The sequence below is a fragment of the Poromitra crassiceps genome (genome assembly GCF_964638095.1).
Source record: "Poromitra crassiceps genome assembly, chromosome: 12".
Classification (NCBI taxonomy): Eukaryota; Metazoa; Chordata; class Actinopteri; order Beryciformes; family Melamphaidae; genus Poromitra; species Poromitra crassiceps.
The window spans coordinates 28386533-28412640 of NC_139632.1; the positions used below are offsets into that span (position 1 = coordinate 28386533).

At 43.4% G+C, this 26108-nt stretch overlaps 1 protein-coding gene across 1 annotated transcript; it reads left to right on the top strand.

Moving 5' to 3' along the window:
• Nucleotides 1-495: 495 nt before the first annotated feature.
• mfn1b (mitofusin 1b) lies at nt 496-26062 on the top strand. The gene is made up of 18 exons (XM_083647150.1): nt 496-634; nt 980-1137; nt 1256-1391; nt 2624-2786; nt 4683-4807; nt 5822-5930; nt 8686-8793; nt 9448-9601; nt 10162-10229; nt 12152-12273; nt 12722-12848; nt 15471-15575; nt 16352-16454; nt 18593-18819; nt 19342-19524; nt 20368-20564; nt 21047-21181; nt 24798-26062. The coding sequence occupies exons 2-18, from the start codon at nt 990-992 to the stop codon at nt 24865-24867; spliced, it is 2280 nt and encodes a 759-aa protein (XP_083503276.1). The 5' UTR covers nt 496-634; nt 980-989; the 3' UTR covers nt 24868-26062.
• Nucleotides 26063-26108: the final 46 nt, after the last annotated feature.

Consider the following 26108-nt stretch of genomic DNA (forward strand, 5'->3'; position numbering starts at 1 on the left):
TGGGTTATGGGCCCCCGGAGTTCTTGGGCCCCTGGGCCCGGTAGGCCCGTTCGGTAATACATCCCTGGATGAAGGTGTAGAAGAGTGCCAATGCTGCCTTTGGCACCTTGAACTACCTCAGCCACCGAAGAAAGGGGGTCATCCCTATGTTCCCCGGGTCCTATGTTCCCCGGGTCCTGTGTTCCCCGTTTTTAACACTCTCCGTAACATTTGGGGTGTCTATCCGCTATGCCGACCACCCGCAATGCCGACCTTAGGTTTAGGCGTGAGGGGTGGGAGAGGTTAGGTTTTGGGTTAGGGTCTGGGGGAGGTTAGGAAGGGTTCTATGTTCCCCGGTCCCACAAAAACGGGGAACATAGGACCTGGGGAATATAGGACCCGGGGAACATAGGTACGCTCCCGAAAACACTATGTTTGTCAGGGCTTTTACTTTGAACTCTCTTGCCGGAAGTACTGCTATTTTGTTTGACTTGACTGGTGCAACTGGAAGGTTAGCGAAGTTGCCAGCCCAGCAAGTAACCTTTCAACCTGCCTACTGTAGGCTTAACGTTACTGTAGGGACATTGGATACTGTCGCTGCTGAACGGTTTTGTTTGTGTTATGAAAAGAGGACATTAACTGTCTTTGGACTGTGGTAAGGAAATAATACTACTAGCGTTAGGTTAGCTAATATTAGCATTGCTGCTTACAGCTTGGCGGAGCTAGCTTGGCAGCACGAGAAGTCAACATGCGCCCATTCGTTATAAAACACCAGTCTTAGCTAACTGAAGCATAGCAAAGAAATGCAATGCAAGTACAGTTAGATTGTATTTTAACTTACTTCCCAGACAGCTAGCTATCCCGCCATACTTAGTCTTTCAAAACGGTAACGTTACAACTGTAGTGTATGATAAACATACAACATCGTCCAGCTTGTGCTAAACAATATGAGATGACGTTATTATGATGGTGGTTGTGATAACTGTTTCTCTGCTTCCAGATTGGAAACCATGGCTGCAGCCCCTCCACTCAGACGGACTGATTCATCTCGGGGGGATTTCTCTCCTCTGAAGCATTTTGTTTTGGCCAAGAAGAAGATCACGGATGTATTTGAACAGCTACTGAAGTATGTGGAAGAAAGCTCAGTGTTTGTAGAAGGTGAGAGGCTTTGTTTGATGTGTGTATTGTTTGTCAGTCGGCTCTTTAGGCTACATTTGGATGTGTAAGGGGTGTGTGTGTTTGTGTTCCCCTCATCCTGTTTGTGTGTGTCTGACAGAAACCTGTGAGAATAAAGCTCTGCAGAACATTGCAAGTCAGGACCAAAAGATGGAGATCCAGGCGTATGCTGACAAACTGGCTGTCATCAAAGAGGTGCTGGCACGCAGGAACATGAAGGTGGCCTTTTTTGGAAGGTAAAGTCATCCATTCCGGTTTATTCACCTTTCATGCTCTGTGTATGACAATCTTTTTCTTTATTTGATGTGATTGACTCAGTAGAGTTGAAATATGTCTCCCTTATAAAGGGCAGTTTACACCAAAGATCCGCAACGAGACGAAACCGTCGCAGGGAAAGTTGCAGCGGTGTAAACTGGCTCGTCTCATCTCGACTCCAGCCGGCTGATTGTGTTGCCAGCAATTCAGCTTGCCAAGTCGCAGGGGCTGTTTTGAGTCCGTCCGTACGTGGGGTAGCGGCAGTCCCAAACGCGTTATTATGGATCCCACTTCAGTTGTGGGCAGAACATGCCCTACGCAGCATTCAAGTGCCAGGATTGGCCAGGCAGGCGCCCATGCATTCATGTTTTGACTGAGTAGTGCACCAGGTATTATCAACTCGCATCAATCTGATAGTCTATTTGAGGCAAGGTGGTGGTGGACGTCATGTTAAACGCTACTATTTAGTATCTGCTGCAAATACTCATTGGTGTAAACTGGATGGTTTTATATGGCCCCCTCTTGGCCCGTTGCAAGCAGTTGCGAGTTTAAACTCATCTCGTCTTTGGTGTGTAAACTGCCCTTAAGAGTATTGGTGAGCAGTCGATGAACAGAGTGACCTTATGTGAATTGTGAACTGACATACAGTAATATAATGGAGGTGATGCTGTGTAAATTAATGATTATTATTACAAAGTATTAGCATGACAGATGGATGATGACACGTTCAGAATCTATTTTGCTGTTGGTTTAATTTTTTCTGTTAAAAAAAATCTGTAGTGTCCTTGACAGTCCATTGTCATCTTACCCAAATTTTATCATATTTTGTCACCCATTCTGCATTAATTAATGTTAAACTCTAGAGAACCTAGCTCTGGACTTTGTGCGCTTCTTGCCGCTCTTCCTCCCCATTGATATAAATAAACAAAAGCCAGTGAATCCACAAGCAGCAGATGCATCAAAGATAAAAGGGAGTTTGCCTGACTCTGATAAATCGGTGCTTCTTACGGGGAATACATTTCCCTGGTGCAGCTGTGACCGGGTTATCTACTCAAACTTTTTGATTAGTGTCTGAGAAAATCAGAAGATTACATTTAATTTGTAGCTAGCTATGTCACCCTAGGCTGTTTGAGTTGTTAGATTTAATTTGTACCAGGAGCTAATTATTTGCCTGCATGTATGCATAGTTATTGGCTCTGTCGTTTGCCCCTAGGACGAGTAATGGGAAAAGCACAGTGATCAATGCCATGCTGAGGGACCGGGTGCTGCCCAGCGGCATTGGCCACACCACCAACTGCTTCCTGAGTGTGGAGGGCACCGATGAAGACAAGGCCTTCCTCAAGACTGAGGGCTCTGATGAGGAGAAGAGCATCAAGGTTTTTCTTTATTTTATACATTTTTTGCACATGGGCTCTTTTTGAGCAGCGGCCTGCCGCCCATTCATACATTTAGTGATACCTGGAAGCTGCAATACCAATACTAGTGGGTGGGAGTACTTGCCTTGACAGAACTTCAGCCAATCATTGTCACCAAATCCACTCCAAATCTATTTCTGCAATAACTGCACTTATGGCTGTTTACTCTACTAACGTTAACGTTACCTGCTATACTGTTTTGCCAGCGGCGTCTCTGATTGGCTGGTTACGTTGTCAACTCCCTGATTGGCCCGTGCACTTTGTAAATTCTGGAAAGCACTGAGAGCGGGCTGGAGGCCAGACTGATCCACAGAATGAAACAGAATGTGATCAGGATGGTTTACCAGGCTACAACGTGTTCTCTAGTATTGGCAACTGAGCACCTCTACTGGAGCGATAGGGTTTAATAGGGGTCATAGGTTATATACACACACACACACACACACACACACACAAACCCTACTGGCCTTGACGTGTTCAGAAATCGCATGGGTGATGTTTCCCCTATTGACATTTCTCTCTGTTGATTAACTGGTCTCAACTCACGTTGAATCTGTTAACCATGAGTTTGGGTTTTTATGGCGGTTAAAGGGCAGAGGCATATTAATTGGCGGGCTTGAAGATATTAGTAATAGTTGTGGAAGTGTACTCGAACAGGTCACATGACTGAGGACACAAGCTGATGATGGTCCCTCCTCCACAGCCTGATAACAGAGCCAGGCTCCTGCTTCAGATGTTCGGTCCTGTGGTCTGGTACTAGATGGCATTAAAAGGCCAGATAAGCCATCTAGGTGTCAATTAGTTTTATTCATAAAACGCCTTTTACAAGTTTACAAACTGCTTTAGAGCACCGGCAAAGATTATGCATTATGAGATAACAGAAGAGAGAGAGAGAGAAAGAGTGCATGTGTGCACGTGTACGTGCGCGCGTGCATGTGTCTTTTGAATTGAAGAAGAAGCAGGAAATTAACTTTGTTTATGGGCCACAGTCAATCCCAGAATTCACCTTCCACTCTCTTTCATTTTCCTGCCAACTATGATAAGGATACAAAGGTGAATGATAAATGATGTAATTTGTTTTGCCAGGCTGGCTGGTAGAGTAGGAAAAACTAATAGCCAGCCACTGGCTGCCAAAATGGAAGGGCGTTTTAGCCGGTGGCTGTTGTGTGTATCAGCTGAGCCTCAGGCCATGTCTGAAGTAACACAGTAACGCAGGATGTTTACGCTGGTGTCAGGTGTCTGGAGTGGCTGGTGTGGAGTTAGGTTCTCCGCTCTCTCCTCACTTTCACCTGCTGAATGACCTGGAGCTGGCAGGGGTTAGAAAGAATAATAAGACTGCCACAGATGGGAGCAATTTAATCTAAACTTTGTGGCTATGCTCATCTGTGCTTTATATTGTCTTAACAATTTACCACATTAATGAGTCCATTGATTCTTTTACATGGAACTGTCAGGAGAAAAGTGTTACAACTTTTAATGCAAATAACTCCTATTAATGTAATAAACAATTTGATAGTGTAATAATTCTGCTAACGTAATACATTTACCATTAATATCATGAAAGGTACCTAAAAAAGTTTTTCCTGTTAATGTAATATAATTATTATAATATATTGGATTTGATTACATTCCATGCAATTTCAAATTTATAACTACAATTATTTTTTAGTTACATCTGAAAAAGGGTAAGCAAAAGTGTTTTTTTTTGGGGGGGGGGGGGGGGGGGATACAAAATAAAACCAACAATAATGTAATAATTATTACATTAAGAGGAAGTCATTATGTTAACGGTATATCAACCTTCATTATGGGAAGTTATTACACTAACAGCTGTTTATTTATTCAACTCTTGTGTAGACCGTGAACCAGCTTGCTCACGCGCTGCACATGGATGAGAGTCTGGACGCCGGCTGCCTGGTCCGTGTATTCTGGCCAAAGACCAAGTGTGCTCTGCTCCGAGACGACCTGGTGCTGGTAGACAGGTAACTGGGAAAGCTTGGAAAACGATGGAAATTGGTGAATCTCTCTCTATTCGATTGCATTTTTTTAAATGAAGATCAAGAGGGGAAAAGTAGAAAATTAAGTGGCTTTGATTTCTGCTATTTTTCCATGTGCCTTGGTACAGTATTTGACCTTAGTAGTAATTTGACACAGACACAGATATTCTATTTAAGCCTAATATCGGCTTGATATTGGCATCCCTGCTGTGGCTGTAAGAACTTATTGTGACATGTAAGTGTAAAAATGTAAATGTAAAAATAGAACACTATGCATATATCCTAAACACTGTGGTGTATAGTGTTTACTAAACTTGGCTATAGATTCTACATTACACTGTTTAGCCACCTGCGTAGCTTTGTATACTGTCAATTCCTGAAGATTGCCTGAAGCTCTGATGAGCATTGTAACCAATGTTGGAGGTTACCACCGGTCACCATAGATCCTATTTTACTCTAAAACCCTTGTTTGCTCAGTGAAACTGACAAATGAATCACATATTGTAGTCTGTCTCTTACCCTAACTCAGAGGTTCAGAGTTTTTTTTTGGCTTTTCCCCCATTTTCTCCCCACTGTATTTGGCCAATTCCCCCTGCCGTCCCGGTCATTGCTCCACCTCCTCTGCTGATCTGGGCAGAGTTGTAGACTAGACTAGCACATGCTTCCTCCGATACACGATGTGCAGTTGCCAGCCGCTTCTTTTCTCCTGACAGTGAGGAGTTTCACCAGCAGGATGTAGTGCGTGAGAGGATCACACTATTCCCCACAGTTCCCCTTCCCCCGAACAGGCGCCCCGACCGACCAGAGGAATCACTAGTGCAGTGACCAGGACTCCTACGCCACTGGCTGCCCACCCGCAGACACGGCCAATTGTCTGTAGGAATGTCTGACCAAGCCGGAAATACCACTGCCGCCGGGATTTGAACCCTCTGACGTGGTACGCGAGTACTTTTACTTCTACACTACCCAGACACCCCCTGATCTATCTTCACTCCTTAGCCCTGGGACAGACGTCACGACACAACTGGACAGCTGGATCGACAAGTTTTGCCTGGATGCTGATGTCTTTGTACTGGTGGCCAACTCTGAATCCACGCTAATGAACACGGTAAGGCCTTTAGTCTATACCATTTTAAAGCCCACGTCTGGTGAATCTTCTCTAGGGATTTTACCTCAGTATGTAGGTGTGGTCGTTATGGTCGTTCACTGTGTGCTAAGAAAGGCAGTGTAACAAATTATGGTATGAAAGCAGAATAAAGTGTATTAGATTAGATAGTTTTTACATTTGAAAAAGTTTTATCAACTGATTGCAATAATGTAAACACAATGCACACAAAGGCAAACCTGAGACAACAGGTAACATTGATTCATGCTAAACTTGCACTACACTGGTTGTTAAAATATATATACAGTATATATTTTTGGAAGTTGTGAATCAAATTGATTTTTTCGGACACCCCTACTGTATATTGCAGTTTTTGTTTCCACATTTGATCATCATAGAATATACTGACACATTAAATTTCATTTTGGGATGGATAATTATGCAGCTATCTCCTTGTCAGCAAACCTTGAGGCAGGTAAGTTTTGCATTGTGTAGTGTACCAAACAATAATGAAGGGGCCAGTGTGGACGTTTCCTATCCGGAGCTTATTCCAGAGCAGGCAATGTGGCTGACTGTGTTTTGGCGCCGCTCTGCTCAGGCATTCCTGCTATGTGAAGCTGGACACAGTCAGTCAGAGCTGCTTATCCGGCCTCAGCCTTAAAGGGAAAGGAGAGACATTCCCACATTGCTGTTCAGTGGAAATGAAGCCAGGGTTTGATGTTCTCCATGCATGTGGGTAATAAAAAGGTATGAAGTAATAGAAAAGGCTTTGTGTGCTGGTGAGAGCTTGAATCCTGCTGCTGTGTGCAAAACCTATCCATATCTCTTCCAGGTCACAACCCCCACATGACAACACAAACATTTAGAAATGAAGGTCTGTTTTGCTGGACAAAGCAGACAAGTCCAGTCTAGGTCCTCGGTTCAATGTGAATCAACAGTAAATTAGGCACCTTTTTTTAATATATATTGTGCCCGAAACTAATATACAATGTTTTGAACCAACATATTCATCAGGCAGTTTCCTGGAATGTAGACTCAGCCCTCAGTCTTAATCCGTTTCCCTCCTGTAAGAATGAGAACTGAGAATATTACTATTTAAATCTTTGCATAACGTTAGGTGGCGCTGTTGGAAGCCTTGCATCGGAGAACCAATCATGAGTGTTGTGGGCGGGCCGGCTTTCTGGGGGCAGTTCTCATGCAGAACCGGTGTCTCGCAAAACATCGTCGCATTTGCGGAGAAACATATTAATCACTTAGAAACAAACATAACCTGTTAACACATTCACTGCCAGCCGTTTTTTTTTTACTGTAGGTAGGTTCTGCCAGAGGGTTTTTTTGAGGATTCTGGCTCATCTTTCAAGACCCGAGGATTCTTTTCTGCTAAGATTTTGTGAACACACAATATCTCAAAAGAACTAATAGAATGTGTGCTTTCTCTGTCTAAAAGAGTTAGTTTGTAGAGTTAGTAGTTATGTAAGCATTAGCAGTTGAATACAGCATGGTTTCAGCGTCTGGAAAATTATTCTGAGATAAACGGCTTTTTGTGAAATTCGATAGAACAGTCACTTTAACCATTCATTTTTGGCATCAGTAAGACGTCAGACATCTAAACAATAGTTTTGAACAGTAATTTCCTCCATAACAGCAGGAAACACCCCTCTGCTTCAAACTCCTCCCTCCGTGTGTGTTCTTCTTGGCTGCAGCGGGCGTGTCACAAGCTCGTTGCTGCTGCTGCTGTAACCTCGCGTCACCAGGCTCACTGCTTCTGCTGCTGCTGCCTGTCTGCTGGCGGCCGCTCGGCAAGTCTGGATATGGGCTCGCTCGTTTCTTGTGATTTCGGTTGAGAGCTTTGATGAAGCTTTTGCGATTCTGGTCTTATTTATGCTGCGTGTTTCAAAGTGTGTTCCACCCGTAATCTATTATGCAAATTTGCAATCCCGCACCGCCAGCAATCAGCGCGAAAACGAAAGCGTTTTCGCCAACCATTTTCATGAGAATGGCTTCCTCAAACTGCTTTTTGCTTGCCTTCCTCTAGTCTGGGAGATTCACTTAGTGGGTCGGTGGAATGGGTTGTACACGTTCGCTGGCTTCAATATTTTTATAGGAGACGTGGGGAGCGTTGATCCACGTCCCACCGTCAAAAAAAAAATAAAAAATTTTAAGCCGAGATATCTCGTCATTGGCAGTGAACCGTTGGATTCTGTAAGCCGAGATATCTCGTCAATGGCAGTGAACGTGTTAATAGGACGTGTTTCATCCGGCCCCGACGGCTAGAGGTCTTTCCCCCAGCGATAAACCCGACTCCCGAGGCTACGTTACAGAGCCTGCTGATGACTTCACAGTAGCAAGCGGACCACTTCCGGGTAGGAAAAATGATTGTAAAATAAACCACAGCTATAAATTTTGTTTGGAGCATATCAGCTTCATGCTCTGTGTTAGGACTATGATAAATGGCATTGCTGCTTCCAAATAAAATTCTAATAATAAATGTAGGCGTGTCTGCTGCCGGCGGTTCTCGCCGGGCTCTGAGACACAGTTTCTGACAGTGAAATTCCCAGACGTTTGGTGGCGCAGCTCACCAAACATCTGGGAGCCGAGACTACCTGGAATGTAGAAGAAAGTAGATTGTTAATGTGTTCTTTGATCTCAGAGAAAAAGGGAGGTTTAAAAGAACGATACTTTTTTTCCATTGATTTCAACAACCTTTGAACATCAATGGCCACTTACACTTCTCTCTTCACCTTTTCCTCCCATTTAGGAAAAGCACTTCTTCCACAAAGTGAACGAACGTCTGTCGAAGCCGAACATCTTCATCCTCAACAACCGCTGGGACGCCTCGGCAAACGAGCCAGAGTACATGGAGGATGTGAGTCCACGTCTATCTCTTGCATTCATTAGGTCTCTTAAAATTAAGTCAAGCATAGTTTGAAGAGCACAGTATGCTGCTACTGTATTAGTTACAAAGTTGCCGTTAAAGAAAGATATTTCAGAATGGCTAAAGTATTGTCCAATAGCTAAGATATTCTCACAGGGTTTTTCCTGGCTCAGAATGGGTGTTGTGACAGTAAACATGATCAGTTACTGTCGTGCGTAGCCTACATTAGACTTTTGGGTTAGTGTGTAGTCAGGGTTATCCTGAACTCAAATGTATCAGTCATTGTAAGAAATTATGGAGCAATGTGTTGTCACAGCACCCCAAGTTTCAGACAGTCATTTCAACATACAAATGTGAGATTTTAACCTTTAAGTTATCTAAATTGATAGAGTAAAAAATGCTTGATTTGGAGTGAGTGTGTAGTCAGAGTTGTCCTAATCTCAGTCATTGTCAGGATCTTTGGGGCGTATGGCCTTTGGGGGGTAGCTAAACCCTCTTTGCAGGGGCACCAACAAATCCTCTATGCAGGAAAAAATCCTTTCTAAATGTGTAGAGATTCCATTTCTTTTACAATTGCAGTTCCATTATTGCAGAAACATGAAAGTGATGTCACACAGCAACACAATGTGCCTCCTCTTCCTCCAGGTGAGGAAGCAGCACACAGACCGATGTGTCAACTTCCTGGTGGAGGAGCTGAAGGTGGTGGACCACGATCAGGCGCCCAACCGCATCTTCTTTGTCTCCGCTAAAGAGGTGCTCAACTCGCGCATGCAGCGTGCGCAGGGCATGCCCGAAACCGGTGAGCCTTCACACTGTAGAAATTATTGTTGGCTGGATAATGCAATTAATCCAATTGTTATTCTGGTTGTTCCCACTGGGGAGCAATGCACTCCCCCAAATAACACCTACCGTACTTACCATAACTTGACCCGAGCCAAGCTATAAAATCAGACTGAGGTATGTTATCAGCTGTAGCTACGACCACCGACATTCACATTGGACCAGTGAGCCACTGGTAGTCAGCTGGCTTTGACCTTTTCATGAACGCAGGAAGCTAGTCTTATGAGCTCTGTTTTTAGCTTGGGCTTGGCACTCTGGATTGTGCCCCCTTGTGGCCATACGTCTTTGTTTTTCTCTGGCATGAAGATGGAATCATCTAGCTATGAATAATCCACAGTATTGGGGCTATTTACTGATGATGCAAAAGCACATCACACATGTTTCTGCATGCTTTCCCCCCATGTTTCCCATGTTTCTCAGTACATAGCTTGGTGCAGCACTGATGTCTATCCGTGAAGTGTATTTGTGTAATGCTATAGGTGTCACTTTTACATTTAATGTGACCAATCTATCCAACAGGTGGTGCACTGGCTGAGGGCTTCCAGGAGAGACTGAAAGAGTTCCAGAGCTTTGAGAGGAGGTTTGAGGTGTGTGTGTGTGTGTGTGTGTGTGTGTGTGTGTGTGTGAGAGAGTGTGAGTGAGAGAGTGTGAGTGAGTCAGTGTCTTCTGCATGTAAAATTATTCACAATTGACAAAGCGCAATCTACGTCCTGTCTGAGTCCAGAGGGACTGAATATGAGCAAAAGAAAGCAAAGTGTCAAGATTTCACAGCATAAATTAAACATTATGTTTGCATTCACTTTAAAGATAGCTCAACAAGTACACTGCCTTGACCAAAGCTGAGGTGAAATCAGTGTATATTCAAACCAAGTCAAACACAGCAGGCTACTCAGATGACATGGCCCGGGCCGGCAGATAAACACTGAGGTTGGTGCATGATAAAGGGCTAGGCAAATCGTTTTATGTTCTCTGGCTACTGCCAGTGAAAAACAACCTGCATGTGAGCATGTTATTTCTGACATTCACACCTGGAGATTAACACCAACTGGTGATCAATTTTGGTTATGCCTGGTAATCTGTCAATTCTACGAGGGCGTCCAACCTGTGCTTAATCAGTTTTTTCTGTTACAAAGACTACAGGTAAGACATTCAGTTGGCTAGCGATATTATGAAGGTGTGTGTGCGTGCGTGGCTGCGTGCGCGCGATCGTCTGTGTGTGTGTGTGTGTGTGTGCGCGCTGCGTGTGCATGTGTGTGTCTCGGGGGGGTGGGGGTGTACTCGTCGCTATTAACTGTTGAAGGAAGTGGAATTAGAGAAGCAACCAGAGTCCTTTTCCTAACTAAGTTATAACAGCAGACATGACCAGTGAACTCGTCTCTGGGACCCCACACTGTGGGTTGCCCCGACTTCACACCATGTCGGACCGGGTGTGTCTCCACCAAACACCCAGCTACAGTCTGACCCCCCACAGAGCCCTCTGGCCTACACCAGTCACTGTGCATTTTCCATCAACCTGCGTCTTCATTGCTGAAGTCTAGATTTACTTAGGCGAGGACATCAGTTTCTTTCTGTTCCATCTTCATTTAGTTCTGTGTCTTTTTAATTTGGATTGTTGAGTTTCTTTGCCTGCGTTTCGTTGCATCTTGTGGAGCTGTTTTGTTTTGATTATTTGTGTCCATAATGGGAGGAAAATAAAACCCAAATAAAGTGATCAAATACACTCTAACCTCAAACTCAAAGCACAATGACAGTCAACTATTGGGAATTTGCAAAACAGTTAATTATATTTTAGACCCTCAACTTCCACTACTATCTTGAATGACTCAATTAATTCAGCTGTTAAATAGGTTTATTTCTTGATTATCAACATGACAGGCAACATGTAAGAAGGAGTGCAAAGGTCAGAGAGTTAATGTATGATGGAGAAGTGCTAGGTAAATGCAGAGAGCTAAGCAGCAACGATGTTATGTACTTAAGACTTATTTTTCACCCTGCAAAAGTAGCATATGAGGATTGAGAATCCAGTAATTATTTACGGGACAATGCATTAAATCACAAAGCTCTGCATTACAGCACTGTCAAACAACGATGCCCAGTCCATCCTTGAATATAAAATAGCATTATGTATTTACCCAATGCATATGTAGTACCACTACCTCATTACAGAACATACCTAGTCATATATCATGCACATTACACATAGTCTTATTTCCTTTTTACTCTGTGTTGTATTGTTTGTTTTTACTTGATATGTTTGTATGATTTTGCTGTTGCCTCACCAACACATTACTGTGACATTACAACAAACGTGGGGCTGTGGGATGCAAGATACACACACTGCTGCTGTCATTTTCACCCTGCTGTTTCCATTTTCTCTCTATGCGTTGCAGCAGCAGGTGTCTATCTTGTCCACTGTTTGTCCCTGGCAGCGTGTGTGTGTGTGTATTGCACTCTGGCTGCAGCAGCCCCCTATAAGCGTCACAGTAACTTGTGTGTTGTGGCCTCGCAGGAGTGTATCTCGCAGTCAGCAGTGAAAACTAAGTTTGAGCAGCACACTATCAGGGCCAAGCTGATCACTCAAACAGTCCAGGGCATCATGGACAGCATCAACATCGAGGCAGCGGAGAAGAGGTGGGTATCCTGTTCCATCATTTTGTAGGGGCCTATGAAATCGCTTGTCATCAATTGAGTTTTATTTTTCCCCTAAATTTCCTTTTTTTCTTTTTCTTTTTTCTTTTCTTTTCTTTTTAATTTTAATTTAGTGGTTGGGGTCAATTTTCTTTTTGTTGTTTTGATAACTTGGCTGTCTCAAACAGCCTCTTAATTATTTTTTTTACAATTATGAAACAATTTAGGTTACTACAATAGTTAAGCCTGCTTTTGACCTTTTTCTTTAAATCATTTCCATCCAAATAATGGAAAATTCTGCAATATTCCATGTTTTACAGTTGATTACATTTTTTATTACCAAATTCTGTGATTACGTGTAGGGAATCCCCAAAAAACAAAGAAACAACACCTGTGTCATCACTCTTTTGGGTTTGTGACATAATTTCCTGTTGGTGGGCCGGGGGTGCAGAGTGGCGGCGCTGGAGGACAGGGAGTATCAGATGGACCGGCTTGCGTTTGTTAAGAGCCAGCTCAACCTGCTGATCCACGACATCAAGAAGAAGATCAAGGCCATCAGTGAGGAGGTGGAGGCCAAGGTAACACAGCCCACAACTGCTGCTGTGTGTACTGTCAAAGTGTCCATGTAAATACTTCTGAAACTGGGGTTGTGTGGTGCTTTTGTTAGGGGAGTAAATTCATAATATAATAAATACTGAGATTACCAGTGACCGCATACACAAAAACAAAACAAAAAACGTACAAGTAGTATTTACAAGGAGTTTACAGCTTTGACAGAGCAAAACATATATTCCTTCAAATAAATATAAGAAACCAAGCATGATGACAAACTGCATGGATTTCAGTGGCTTTGGGACATTTTAACACATTCACTGCCAGCCGTTTTTTCAATACTGTACGTAGGTTCTGCCAAGTTTTTTTTTTGAGGATTCTGGCTCATCTTTCAAGAGCAGAGGATTCTTTTCTGCTAAGATTTTGTGAACACAAATGATCTCAAAAGAACTAATAGAATGTGTGCTTTCTATGTCTAAAAGAGTTAGTTTGTAGAGTTAGTAGTTATGTAGGCATTAGCAGTAGAATACAGCATGGTTTCAGCGTCTGAAAATTTATTCTGAGATAAATGGCTTTTTGTGAAATTCGATAGAACAGTCACTTTAACCATTTATTTTTGGCGTAAGACGTCAGACATCTAAACAATAGTTTTGAACAGTAATTTCCTCCATAGCAGCAGGAAACCCCCCTCTCCTTCAAACTCCTCCCTCCATGGGTGTGTCTCTGGTGGCTTTGCAGCGTTTGTCACAAGCGAGGCTCTGCCTGTCTGTGCTGCCTGGCTGCTGGCGGCTGCTCTTTGGGCGAGTCTGCATGAGTCGTTTCGGTTGTGAGCTCAGCTGCAATGAAGCTGCCTGCGTGCGATTGTGGGCTTTCTGCCGTGTTTCAAAGTGTGTTGCACGCATAATCTATTATGCAAATTTGCAATCCCCCACCGCCAGCTCCCAGCGCGATAATGCGCGAAAGCGAAAGCGTTTTTTCGCCAATCCATTTTACAGTATGAGAGAATGGTTTCCTCGCGCGTTCCCCTGCAGTTTTGGCTCGGCTTTTTCTAGTCTGGAGAGCACTGTCGCCACTTAGTGGGTCGGTGGAATGGGTTGTACACGTTTGGTGGCTCCAATATTTTTATAGGAGACGTGGGGGGCGTTGATCCACGTCCCACCGTCAAATTTTTTTTTTTTTTTTTTAACACGTTAAGTGCCATAGCCGAGGTATCTCGTCTTACATAATCCAACGCTTGAGTGCCAGAGCCGAGATATCTCGTCTTACATAAACATTTTTTTTTTTTGACGGTGGGACATCAATCAACAACTTTTACATCTTCGAGATCACTATTGGAGCAAGAGAATGTGTATAATCTATTTTACCGACCCACTAAGTGTTGACAGTGCTCCCCCAGACGAGCGAAATCAAAGAAAAAACTGCCGCGGGAGCAAGCCATTCAAGGAAATGGCGAGGCGATTTTACAGTAATCCATTCCAGACTTGCCTTGCCCGAGAGCGGCCGCGCGCAGGCAGCAGCACACAGAGAGCGGAGAGCGATTTGCAAAATAGATTATAGGTGAAACACACTTTGAAACACCTCAGAAAGGCCAGAATCAACATCTGCCCATCGCCCACGCATTCCCCGGCCCATCTTGACTCGCACAAGGAGCGTCCGCACGCAGGCAGGCAGGCAGGCAGCAGCAACGCGCTTCTGACACGCCCGCTGTAGAGCCAGGAGGAAGGAGGAGAAGACACACGGAGGGAGGAGTTTGAATGAGAGGGGTGTTTCCTGTTGTTATGGAGGAAATTACTGTTCAAAACTATTGTTTAGAATGTCTGACGGTCTTACTGATGCCAAAAATGAATGGTTAAAGTGACTGTTTCACAAAAAGCCATTTATCTCTGAATAAATTTCCAGACGCTGAAACCATGCTGTACTCAACGGCTAATATCTACATAACTACTAACTCTGCAAACTAACTCTTTTAGACAGAGAAAGCACACATTCTATTAGTTATTTTTAGATGATTGGTGTTCATGAATTCTTAACAGAAAATAATCCTCGGCTCTTGTAAAATGAGCCAGAATCCTCAAAAAAAACCCTGGCACAACTTACCTACAGGATGAAAAAATGGCTGGCACTCAATGTGTTAAGACGAGATATCTCGTCATTGGCAGTCAACCGTTGGATTTTTTAAGACGAGATATCTCGTCAATGGCAGTGAACGTGTTAAAAGGAACTGGTGGCAAGATGCCTTAAAATAATGACCAGACCTTGCTGTTTATTCTCTTTGATTAGTGGGTTTCTCAAGGGAAAGGGTACTCACACTTTTTTTAATTGATTTTTTGTTCATGGTCCGCAACAATGCCAGTAAAACACACCGACATGAAGCAATCTCCATAACTTGTCCATAACATAACTCAAAAATAACTTTTGAGTACACATGATCAATTTGACTAATTTTTGTATCCTAGACTATACTGACTACAATTGGATGCTCAATACATTCTGCAGGTGAAACATGAGATATTTGGGCAGGAAGGTGTTACAGTGAGGAGGGAGACGATCTTTCAGCCAGAGGAACTGAGATGAGCAACAGAGTGAATCCTGAGGCACCAGGCAGCTGCTCTTTAGCTGCCTGTTAACTGTGGCTGTGTTTCACCCAGGTGTCCAGCGCCATGGGAGAGGAGATCTGCCGTCTCAATGTGATCATTGATGAGTTCCACGCCGACTTCCACCCCTCACCTCACGTCCTCAAGATCTACAAGTCCGTAAGTAGAAGGACAACCTCAACCTGTTTCCGCCTCTCTTGTACAACTTTCACTTTATTATATTTGCAGCACCATGAGAAAACCGTGTAAGAGTTTTGGCAGGGCAAACGGTCAGTTTTGGTGCTGTCAGGTTGCAGCTAGCAGGTTGATCAGTATTGTCTTGTGTATACATTAGTGTGTGTTTACTGTCGGACCAGTATGCAATGCAAATGACTGAAAGAGGATGAGATGCAAGGTGTAGGTGCAGCCATGGGGATACATACAAGTATGCACATCCACATATTCTGCCGTGTGCTAGGACAACGCAATGAAATGGAACAAACAAGACAAGATATCCACATACTCTTACCAATTCATTGGTAGCAATGTTTCAACCAGAGTTTCCTCAGGCAAATGCGGCAATGTGAAACACATGCTGTATAAATATGTATGGGAGACTAATGTCACCTAATTGTTGGGTGTAGCACTCCAAGAAAGAAGTCACTCAACAGTGAAAATCTGCAAATTCAATAATTAGCAAATCAATGTCACTATACTAATGCACAGGTTATATTATTTGCAATATTAACAATATATACAGCGATGTTGCTGCCGGTCAGAATGATTCAACTCAAAACTTAGTAATGGCAATATGTGTTGTTGTTGATGGTTACTCACACTGTATGGTAACCATACAGGTGGTTCACTAATGGCAACTCAAGCAATTAATTTGAGCTGATATTGTCAAAAAACCCGGGAGTGACGTTTCTGCTGTCGCTGCTCTTGCCCTTTGCCAGGAGCTGCTGTCCCATGTGGAGGAGGGCATGGGCAAGAACCTGGCCTTCCGCTGCTCCAACGCTATCGATGCCTCTGTCCAGTCTTCTCAGAAAGACATGATGGGTAACGTGACACAAACACAGTGTAAAAATGACACGTCTCCCTTCCAGATATTGGGTTGCACAATCCATGTCTCAGTTATCTCAAGGCATAAACATCCTTCTTGTACTTGTCTCCTCCCATTCAACTTTCATGATCAAAGTCTCCTCCCATTCAACTACATCTCCCATTCAACTACATCTCCCTTTCATGATCAAAGTGAATTTAGTAGATGCCAACAGCAAGGGATTATAGTTTCCACCTGGTCAGTAGTCATTCCTAATATGTTGTACACTCGGTGGTGGTTCAGAGTGCCTAATCCTGGTTAAAATCCAAGAAGAATCATTTTGTTTCATCTTCCTTTTTGTTCTCCACTTTAAGATGGGAAAGCACAAATGAGAGCTAAAATTGTAGTATGTAATATGGAGAGGTACTCATTGAAGCTTGGGAGACAGGCTCAAGTTTGGTAGGAAAAAAATGTCCAAGCCACAAAAAGCAAAAAAAAGTAAAAAATAATAATATTATATTATATATTTATTGGCTAATGCATAGCATAAACACGGTATTTTTGTTATTTTTATTTTTTGAAAGCACCGATGCCATATATCATCTCTAGGTCACATCACATAACCAGGAAATCACGAAATTACTATTTTGTCACAAACCCATGAGCTACATTTACATATCTACAGTCCAATACATACATCCAATGTAAACAAATATACAAAATCTGCACGAGTATCGCCCCCACATACATCAAAAATAAAGGGTGGGGGGGGGGGGGGACAATCCAAAACTCATAACCATAATGTCATAACTCACCGTGCGTTCACACCAAGGCGAAAAAAAAAGCTTCCTGGAATTATTTGCTGAATTTGAAATTTTTTAACTCGAGCGACTGGGCGATGAGGCGAAAATCGCATCATTCACGCAGCATAAATTCACACCACTCGCCTCATTTGGTGCCGCCCAGGGTGAAATCACATCTACATGCTCAGTTCAGGATCCGTGTTAATGATTGGTTATTTAAAATTGCTCTCTCCTCCAAACTTTTCCTTCAGGCATTTGATGAAAGATAGATAATAAAAGGAAATAATGTTTTCCATAGAAAATGAACTCAACCCAGATTTGTTCAGTGTGTTTCACTTACATTCTCATTCAGAGGGAGCTGCTAAAGATAGGCAAAAACCTTTGGGCACTCATGCTATTGTTTGTGACACCCAGCGCCCGGCTATATTTACTCAGCTTGCTTAATGGCATCACCCCACGCCACATCATCCTACTCATGCGTCATTATGTCAGCTGTGCTCAATGACAGTGATATTGGGTGAGGTGTTAATGCGTCCTCCTATGAACAAGCCCCCAGGGGGTGTTATGAAATAGTCGTGTGATTTCAAGGAGAGGGTAAGAGAAGCAGGAAATGGCTCGTTCAAATCAAATTGACTACAGTTTTCAGGTAAATCCTCCACTCCTACATTCTCAACTACTTCCCAAGATTGCCCACATGAGGAAGCTAGGTAGAGACGATATGCTTATCTCCTGATTCGATATTGCGATTCTACAAGTATTGCAATTCGATATTACAATTTATTACGATTTTCATTTGCTTTTTTATTTAACACTAGAGTAGACCATGGGAAAAAGTTGAGTCATACATTTCTAGAGATTATATGAATCATATTTCCAAAAACAATGCACATCACATTTATTTCGGCAGCATCATTGCTATATACTAATAAAAGTGGTACATAAAACGGTGTGTGAATTGACCTGGATATGAAGCATCTGTAGTGCAAAATAATACAATGTTAACATTTTCTTTTGATTACCGTAATTTCTTTGTTTTTTGTTATATCAATTCTAAAATAAAAAGATTGAGTCAAAAATCGATCCTACTAGAGACAAAAGCTGTATATTCAGTCTATACAGTATTATATTGAGTCCCCTCAGGCTGCTGATATTCACACAAATATTCATGACTACACATCACTGTGTTCCATTCTCCTGTCACGTTAGCTATCAGAATAAAACGCGTAATAAAAGACGTGCAAATGTACACGTGTGCATTAAGCAAACTAATAGTCACTGTGTATTTGTTCCCTCTCTATTCTCTTTGCTGTAACTATAATCCTTATGCTCAATGTTTCCTCTACCTCTGCCAGAGTGCATGCTTCCTCTCCTGCCCCCTGCTGTCCAGAGCCAGATCCACATGTTGGTGCCCAGAAGGAAGTTTGACCTGAGTTATGACCTGAACTGCGCCACACTCTGCAGCGACTTCCAGGAGAACATTGAGTTCCAGTTCTCATTGGGCTGGTCGACTCTGGTCCACCGCTTCCTGGGTCCCGCCAACGCACAGAGAGCCCTCAAACTGGTGGACCAAAATTTCCAGGTACGGTTTGGAATGACAGCCACAATGGGATGGAGGCCCCTAAACAGGATAAGAATTCATGACTTTAACAGCTATTTTCAGTACTTTACCAGCTAGATTGATTGTGATTCCAAAGTACCCCGAGTTATGTGTGACTAGAAAGTTGTAATCAGGATCTGATTGTTAATCAATTATTCCTTTATTAAGATATTGGAAAAACAATCTGAATTTTAGAAGGTATTTAGTTTGATTTAAAAATCTATTTAAAAAGAATTGCAAAAAATAAAGAAAGTCAAAACCTATTATAAACGTAACTACATGTTTTGTGTTGTTGGAAAGCCACTGTCATTTCACAAATTGTGATATTTATTGCCTATGGGGTGATGTGGCCTAGTTATGTCCTATTAGACAGCTACTGTCAACTTACATCCCATCAAAGCCATATATGAAACTCTTCATCTAGAAAGTGAGATCTGAAGACTATGGAAAAATGTGTATGAACCCTGTAAAGATCTCACACTTCTCCTGTGTGTGGTTGTCCAGATGTCCCGACCAGCACAGCCTGTGGCCTGTACGCCGTCATCGGGCCCCTCCTCCTCCACCGTCACCCTGCCCAACCAGGAGACAGCTGTGATGACTCAGGAGGACCTGATGGTCGCCATGGCAACCAATGTGGCTTCCGTCACGTCCCGCGCCTCCATGGGTGTTCTCGTTGTGGGAGGAGTGGTGAGTTTGAGTTACCTTCCAGACCTGTGCAGAGATTTGTTGCATGCCATCCATCATCTGGGATGTGTTGTAGGTATCACCTTAAACATACTGTCTAAAAATTAACCCTCTGTGGGTTTTAAAAGTGCAGTAAGTGAGATTTTTACTGCCTCATAGCTCAAATTACCAAAAGTCTGCAGAGGTTTGATATGGTTGTTGATCAATACCAGTGACCCAGTGACTGAGTCAGTTATTCCTTCGCTATGTGCTGAAATGTCAGGCTTTCAAAACTCATTTTCTGTCTTGTACTCAGTTTGGAATAAACATTCCCAAGCCCCAACCCAAGACTCTCAAGACTCCCAAATAATGTTGATCATGATGAAGCTATCGTACCCTGCTGACCAGCTAGCCTACTGCATTGAATTCAGCCAACAACACCAAAGCAAACAACTTTCAATACTAATAATATGTGGATAAAGCTATTGTATGTACCAGTGCAATGTGAATATCAGATGTGAAAATACAAAAATTTGATTCTAAAGACAAATCAGAATCTCATTGATTACAGGTCAAACTCATGTTGTGTTTGCCGTGCAAGTGTGTATGCAGTTTTTAGCATTTACAAGCATCCTTGGTATGAAAACAGTTCTAACCTTCCTGAAGTTTGCCTCTACTTCCTGAAGTCTGTCTCTACTTCCTGAAGTCTGCCTCTACATGGTTTCATAGCGGGAAGGGGGGTGGGGCTAATAATAATAATAATAAATCATTTATTTTGTATAGCGCTTTTCAATGACAGTAAGAGTACACAGCAAACAAGAAAAATAGAAACGAGCAACGGGCAACAGATACTCTGGTTTTCCCCAGGTGTGGCGGATGGTGGGCTGGAGGCTGATTGCCCTGTCGGGGTCGCTCTACGGCCTGCTGTACCTGTACGAGAGGCTCACCTGGACCACGAAGGCCAAGGAGCGCACGCTGAAGCGCCAGTTTGTGGATTACGCCACTGAGAAGCTGCAGCTCATCATCAGCTTCACCAGTGCCAACTGTAGCCACCAGGTCCAACAGTAAGTCCCCATACCACACAATGGCCCACAAATGTACAACAGGGAACTGGGCGTGTGGTATATATATATATATATATATATATATATATATATATATATATATATATATATATATATATACTCTCATTACTAGTGCTGCACGATTAATCGATTATTCGATCGACAGAAAATGTCCCGTTATTTTCTGGTGTCTTTAGTCTTCTATGACAGTAAACTGAGTATCTTTGGTTTGTGGACTGTTTGTCAGGACAAAATAAGATATTTGAGGATGTCATTTTGGGCTTTGGGGAAAAGGTGATTAATATTTTTCACCATTTTGTGACATTTTATAGACCATTAGATTAGTCGAGAAAATAATTAACAGATTAGTACACACACAAAAAGACGCGTGTGCTTCACTTTCTCAGCTGCCCCTGTGCCCCACCCAGCCTTTCCGTCTGTAGCGGGGCTAAATAAATAAGCTGTGCCCTCTGTGTTGCCAGGGAGATGGCCACGACCTTTGCTCGGCTGTGTCAGCAGGTGGACCAGACTCAGAAGGAGCTGGAGGCAGAAATCAGCCAGCTGACAGCCAAGATACAGCAGCTGGAGACCGTCCAGAGCCACTCCAAAACCTTACGGTCAGTCCACATCCTTTTCTCATTGAAGCAGCGGGAACTAGGGCATTCAGGACTACTGCATTTTAGTAGTCATCGACTACTTTTTGGGAATAGTCATGATTTTTCCCACCCAATAAGATTTTTTCCACCCAATAAAAATGATCAACCTGAAGGGTAGAGAAGTGTGTGAAAGACCAGAGGCTGCGAGTTTGAATCCCCTGGACCAGACCCAGATGTCTAGTCGGGGGAAGTGAATAATAGTAGAAGACACCCAAATCGAAGCACGTATTGCTGCATACCTCAAAGACATTGGTGCCTGGATGTCTGCCCACCACCTCAAGCTGAATCTTGGTAAGACAGAGCTACTCTTCCTCCCTGGGAAAGACTGTCCTCTCACTGACCTTTCCATCTCCATTGACAACACTACTGTGTTTCCCTCTCTAACAGTTAAGAACCTTGGAGTGATCCTTGACAACCAGCTGTCCATCAGCAGCAACTGCTCGCTCCTGTAGGTTCTCCCTGTACAACATCCGCAAAATCCATCCGTTTCTCACAAGGGAAGCGACACAACTCCTGGTCCAGGCACTTGTCATCTCTCGCCTGGACTACTGCAATGTTCTTCTGGCTGGGCTACCTGCCTCAGCCATCCGACCATTTCAGCTCATTCAGAATGCTGCAGCCCGTTTGGTGTTCAACCAACCTAAATTCTCTCATGTCACTCCCCTCTTCCGTGACCTTCACTGGCTTCCCATCTTGGCTTGCATCAAATTCAAGATGCTGGTACTGGCCTACAGGCCAATCCACATGACAGCCCCTCCGTATCTGCAATCTATGGTCAAGTTCCAAACTTCGCATCGCTCCCTCCGCTCCTCCACCCGTCCAGATCGCCTTGCTCCTCCACCGCTACGTGGGCTCAAAAATCGCTCGTCCCGATTGCGACTCTTCTCATTCCTGGCGCCACAATGGTGGAATGAGCTCCCCCCTTCGGTCAGAATGGCCGAATCGCTGCCAATCTTTCGGCGGGGACTAAAAACTCACCTTTTCAGGCTCCACCTGGGCCCTTCTTGAACTAACATCTTTTAATAAAAAAATAAATAAAATCCTTCTCAAACCTACTAATGCTACATGTTACTTATTCCTTCTCGAACTACTTCCTACATGGTGCTACTCTAGTCTATCAAAATATCTTAGCTGTCATTGATTGTGTTGCATAGTTGTTTTCTGTACTGTTGACAAAATGTGATATTGTAAGTCGCTTTGGACAAAAGCGGTTGTCGCCTACTGGGCTGCTTTGCTGTCTAACTGTAGGAATGTGAAGCAGGGCTCTGTGCTGTCTAACTGTAGGAATGTGAAGCAGGGTACTGTGCTGTCTAACTGTAGGAATGTGAAGCAGGGCTCTGTGCTGTCTAACTGTAGGAATGTGAAGCAGGGCTCTGTGCTGTCTAACTGTAGGAATGTGAAGCAGGGCAGTGTGCTGTCTAACTGTAGGAATGTGAAGCAGGGCTCTGTGCTGTCTAACTGTAGGAATGTGAAGCAGGGCTCTGTGCTGTCTAACTGTAGGAATGTGAAGCAGGGCACTGTGCTGTCTAACTGTAGGAATGTGAAGCAGGGCTCTGTGCTGTCTAACTGTAGGAATGTGAAGCAGGGCACTGTACTGTCTAATTGTAGGAATGCGAAGCAGGGCTCTGTGCTGTCTAACTGTAGGAATGTGAAGCAGGGCAGTGTGCTGTCTAACTGTAGGAATGTGAAGCAGGGCTCTGTGCTGTCTAACTGTAGGAATGTGAAGCAGGGCTCTGTGCTGTCTAACTGTAGGAATGTGAAGCAGGGCTCTGTGCTGTCTAACTGTAGGAATGTGAAGCAGGGCTCTGTGCTGTCTAACTGTAGGAATGTGAAGCAGGGCAGTGTGCTGTCTAACTGTAGGAATGTGAAGCAGGGCTCTGTGCTGTCTAACTGTAGGAATGTGAAGCAGGGCAGTGTGCTGTCTAACTGTAGGAATGTGAAGCAGGGCTCTGTGCTGTCTAACTGTAGGAATGTGAAGCAGGGCAGTGTGCTGTCTAACTGTAGGAATGTGAAGCAGGGCACTGTACTGTCTAACTGTAGGAATGTGAAGCAGGGCACTGTACTGTCTAACTGTAGGAATGTGAAGCAGGGCACTGTGCTGTCTAACTGTAGGAATGTGAAGCAGGGCACTGTGCTGTCTAACTGTAGGAATGTGAAGCAGGGCTGTGCTGTCTAACTGTAGGAATGTGAAGCAGGGCTCTGTGCTGTCTAACTGTAGGAATGTGAAGCAGGGCTCTGTGCTGTCTAACTGTAGGAATGTGAAGCAGGGCAGTGTACTGTCTAACTGTAGGAATGTGAAGCAGGGCAGTGTGCTGTCTAACTGTAGGAATGTGAAGCAGGGCAGTGTGCTGTCTAACTGTAGGAATGTGAAGCAGGGCTCTGTGCTGTCTAACTGTAGGAATGTGAAGCAGGGCTCTGTGCTGTCTAACTGTAGGAATGTGAAGCAGGGCAGTGTGCTGTCTAACTGTAGGATTGTGAAGCAGGGGTCTGTGCTGTCTAACTGTAGGAATGTGAAGCAGGGCTCTGTGCTGTCTAACTGTAGGAATGTGAAGCAGGGCTCTGTGCTGTCTAACTGTAGGAATGTGAAGCAGGGCACTGTGCTGTCTAACTAGGAATGTGAAGCAGGGCACTGTGCTGTCTAACTGTAGGAATGTGAAGCAGGGCTCTGTGCTGTCTAACTGTAGGAATGTGAAGCAGGGCTCTGTGCTGTCTAACTGTAGGAATGTGAAGCAGGGCACTGTGCTGTCTAACTGTAGGAATGTGAAGCAGGGCACTGTACTGTCTAACTGTAGGAATGTGAAGCAGGGCTCTGTGCTGTCTAACTGTAGGAATGTGAAGCAGGGCTCTGTGCTGTCTAACTGTAGGAATGTGAAGCAGGGCACTGTGCTGTCTAACTGTAGGAATGTGAAGCAGGGCAGTGTACTGTCTAACTGTAGGAATGTGAAGCAGGGCTCTGTGCTGTCTAACTGTAGGAATGTGAAGCAGGGCAGTGTGCTGTCTAACTGTAGGAATGTGAAGCAGGGCAGTGTACTGTCTAACTGTAGGAATGTGAAGCAGGGCAGTGTTGGACAAGCACAGATGTAGAAAGTGGAAAAGTACGGACGAGGAATTTGATCATTTCCAGATCTTGAAAGGTTTGGGATCTACACAGAAAAGTATGGAAACATATTGCTCGTCTATCATGATATACACACATGACTACATAAATTGTGTAGTTTTGTCCAGGTCAATTGATATCTGTTGTTGTGAAGGATATTTTTCAGTTGGAGTAATATTTTGGACTAGTTGACACTAATTTCCCAGTCATTATAAGCATAAACTGTACTGAACACCGGACAAGCACATTAACACATTTAGTCTGGAGAAAGATTGAAATTTTGAAGTGAAAAATGTGTAGGAATGTTGAAATCAACATGCATGCTCAGCAAAACAGTAAAGAAGAATGGTTATAGATAGGGGCACAAAAGGGCTGCTTCCCATAGCGACACACCGAGCGAATATCATGAGGTAGAACTGTTTTTGTGTGACTGTACATGTACTTTAGGGAAAGTGTAACTTGTTTTCCTTTCCTCTTCAGACATAAAGCCACAGAACTGGAGAAACAGTTGGAGGCTTTCACAAACCAGTACCTGCAGCCGCAGCAGTGATCCACAGGCTCTCTCTGCACCTGGTCTTCCTTACCCACCCAAAACTTCCCTCATCTCCTTCACCACCGTTTTCACGTGGACAGAGAACAGAGAAGCCATGGCAGTATTTCCCTCCAAAAACTCCACCTCCCAACCAAGATGTCTGTCAGGTGTGACCCCCGCACTCAAACCAAGGGACTGCAGTGAACAAACTCTAAACTCAAAACTGCCTGTGCTACAGACAGAGACCTGCATCATCGTGTGTGACGACACTCCGTGAAGTGGCGCCGTTGTTAAAGTCTGAGTCGGCATGAAGGCTAGCGGTTAGGTGCTATATTGACACTATAATGTGCTTCTAACTTGGAAGATGCCTTTTCGACTAACTTTTGAGAAGCAAATGAAGCCGTGTGTATGTGTTAAAGGGTTTATGTTCGAGAGAAATACATTTTCTCTAACAGTGTATATGGAAAACCGTTCGGGCACACGATCTGTTAAGTTGGTGTCAAAGAAATAAATATATTTAATAATGAAAGTGAAAAAAAAATGATTTTCTTGTGAATTATCAGGAACTAAATTCATTGCGAGAGAGAAAAACCATTTAAGTAGAAGGGAAGGCATGTATTTACTTTAACAGGGATGCAAACTCAGTGCAGTGAAAAAGGTGACAGATACCAGGGCAGACATAAACCACTCAGAAATCATTCATGTAAGTGTCCTATTTTGGGATGACAAAGGTGAAAGATGAATTTGCATCCCTGTTTTAAAGTAGGTTCATGTCAAACTTTGGAACAACCCATACTGTATAGATAAATATTTTGATAATTCCATATTTTCTAATGTCCTCTGTCATTTATATACCATTCAATCAGACCTGTTATGAGGATTTTGGCAATCTCCACTTTGTAAAATAGATTTTTTTCCTTGAATGTGAGTTGAAATACCTCCTGAATTCCTAAATTGTATTAAATATGCTACTATGTAGAACAGATTGTTTTTGTGTGTATTTTGAAAGGTTTCCCTTCGAAAAGTCTGTCCATTCTGTATGGATTTTGCCTCCTGAAATCCCATGCAGTGCTGATTCAATTCTGAAAAACAAAAATTTTGTGGGCAAAGGTCTTAAAATCAATTGTCACTTAAGTGTGATGTTAACTTATGTGATTTACTTTCCTGTCAGCAATTATTTTCTTATTCTCAAATGGTTTAATCTAATTTGAAGTGAAACCCTTCATTTGCACTTTCCCCGCCACAATACACTCAAAACA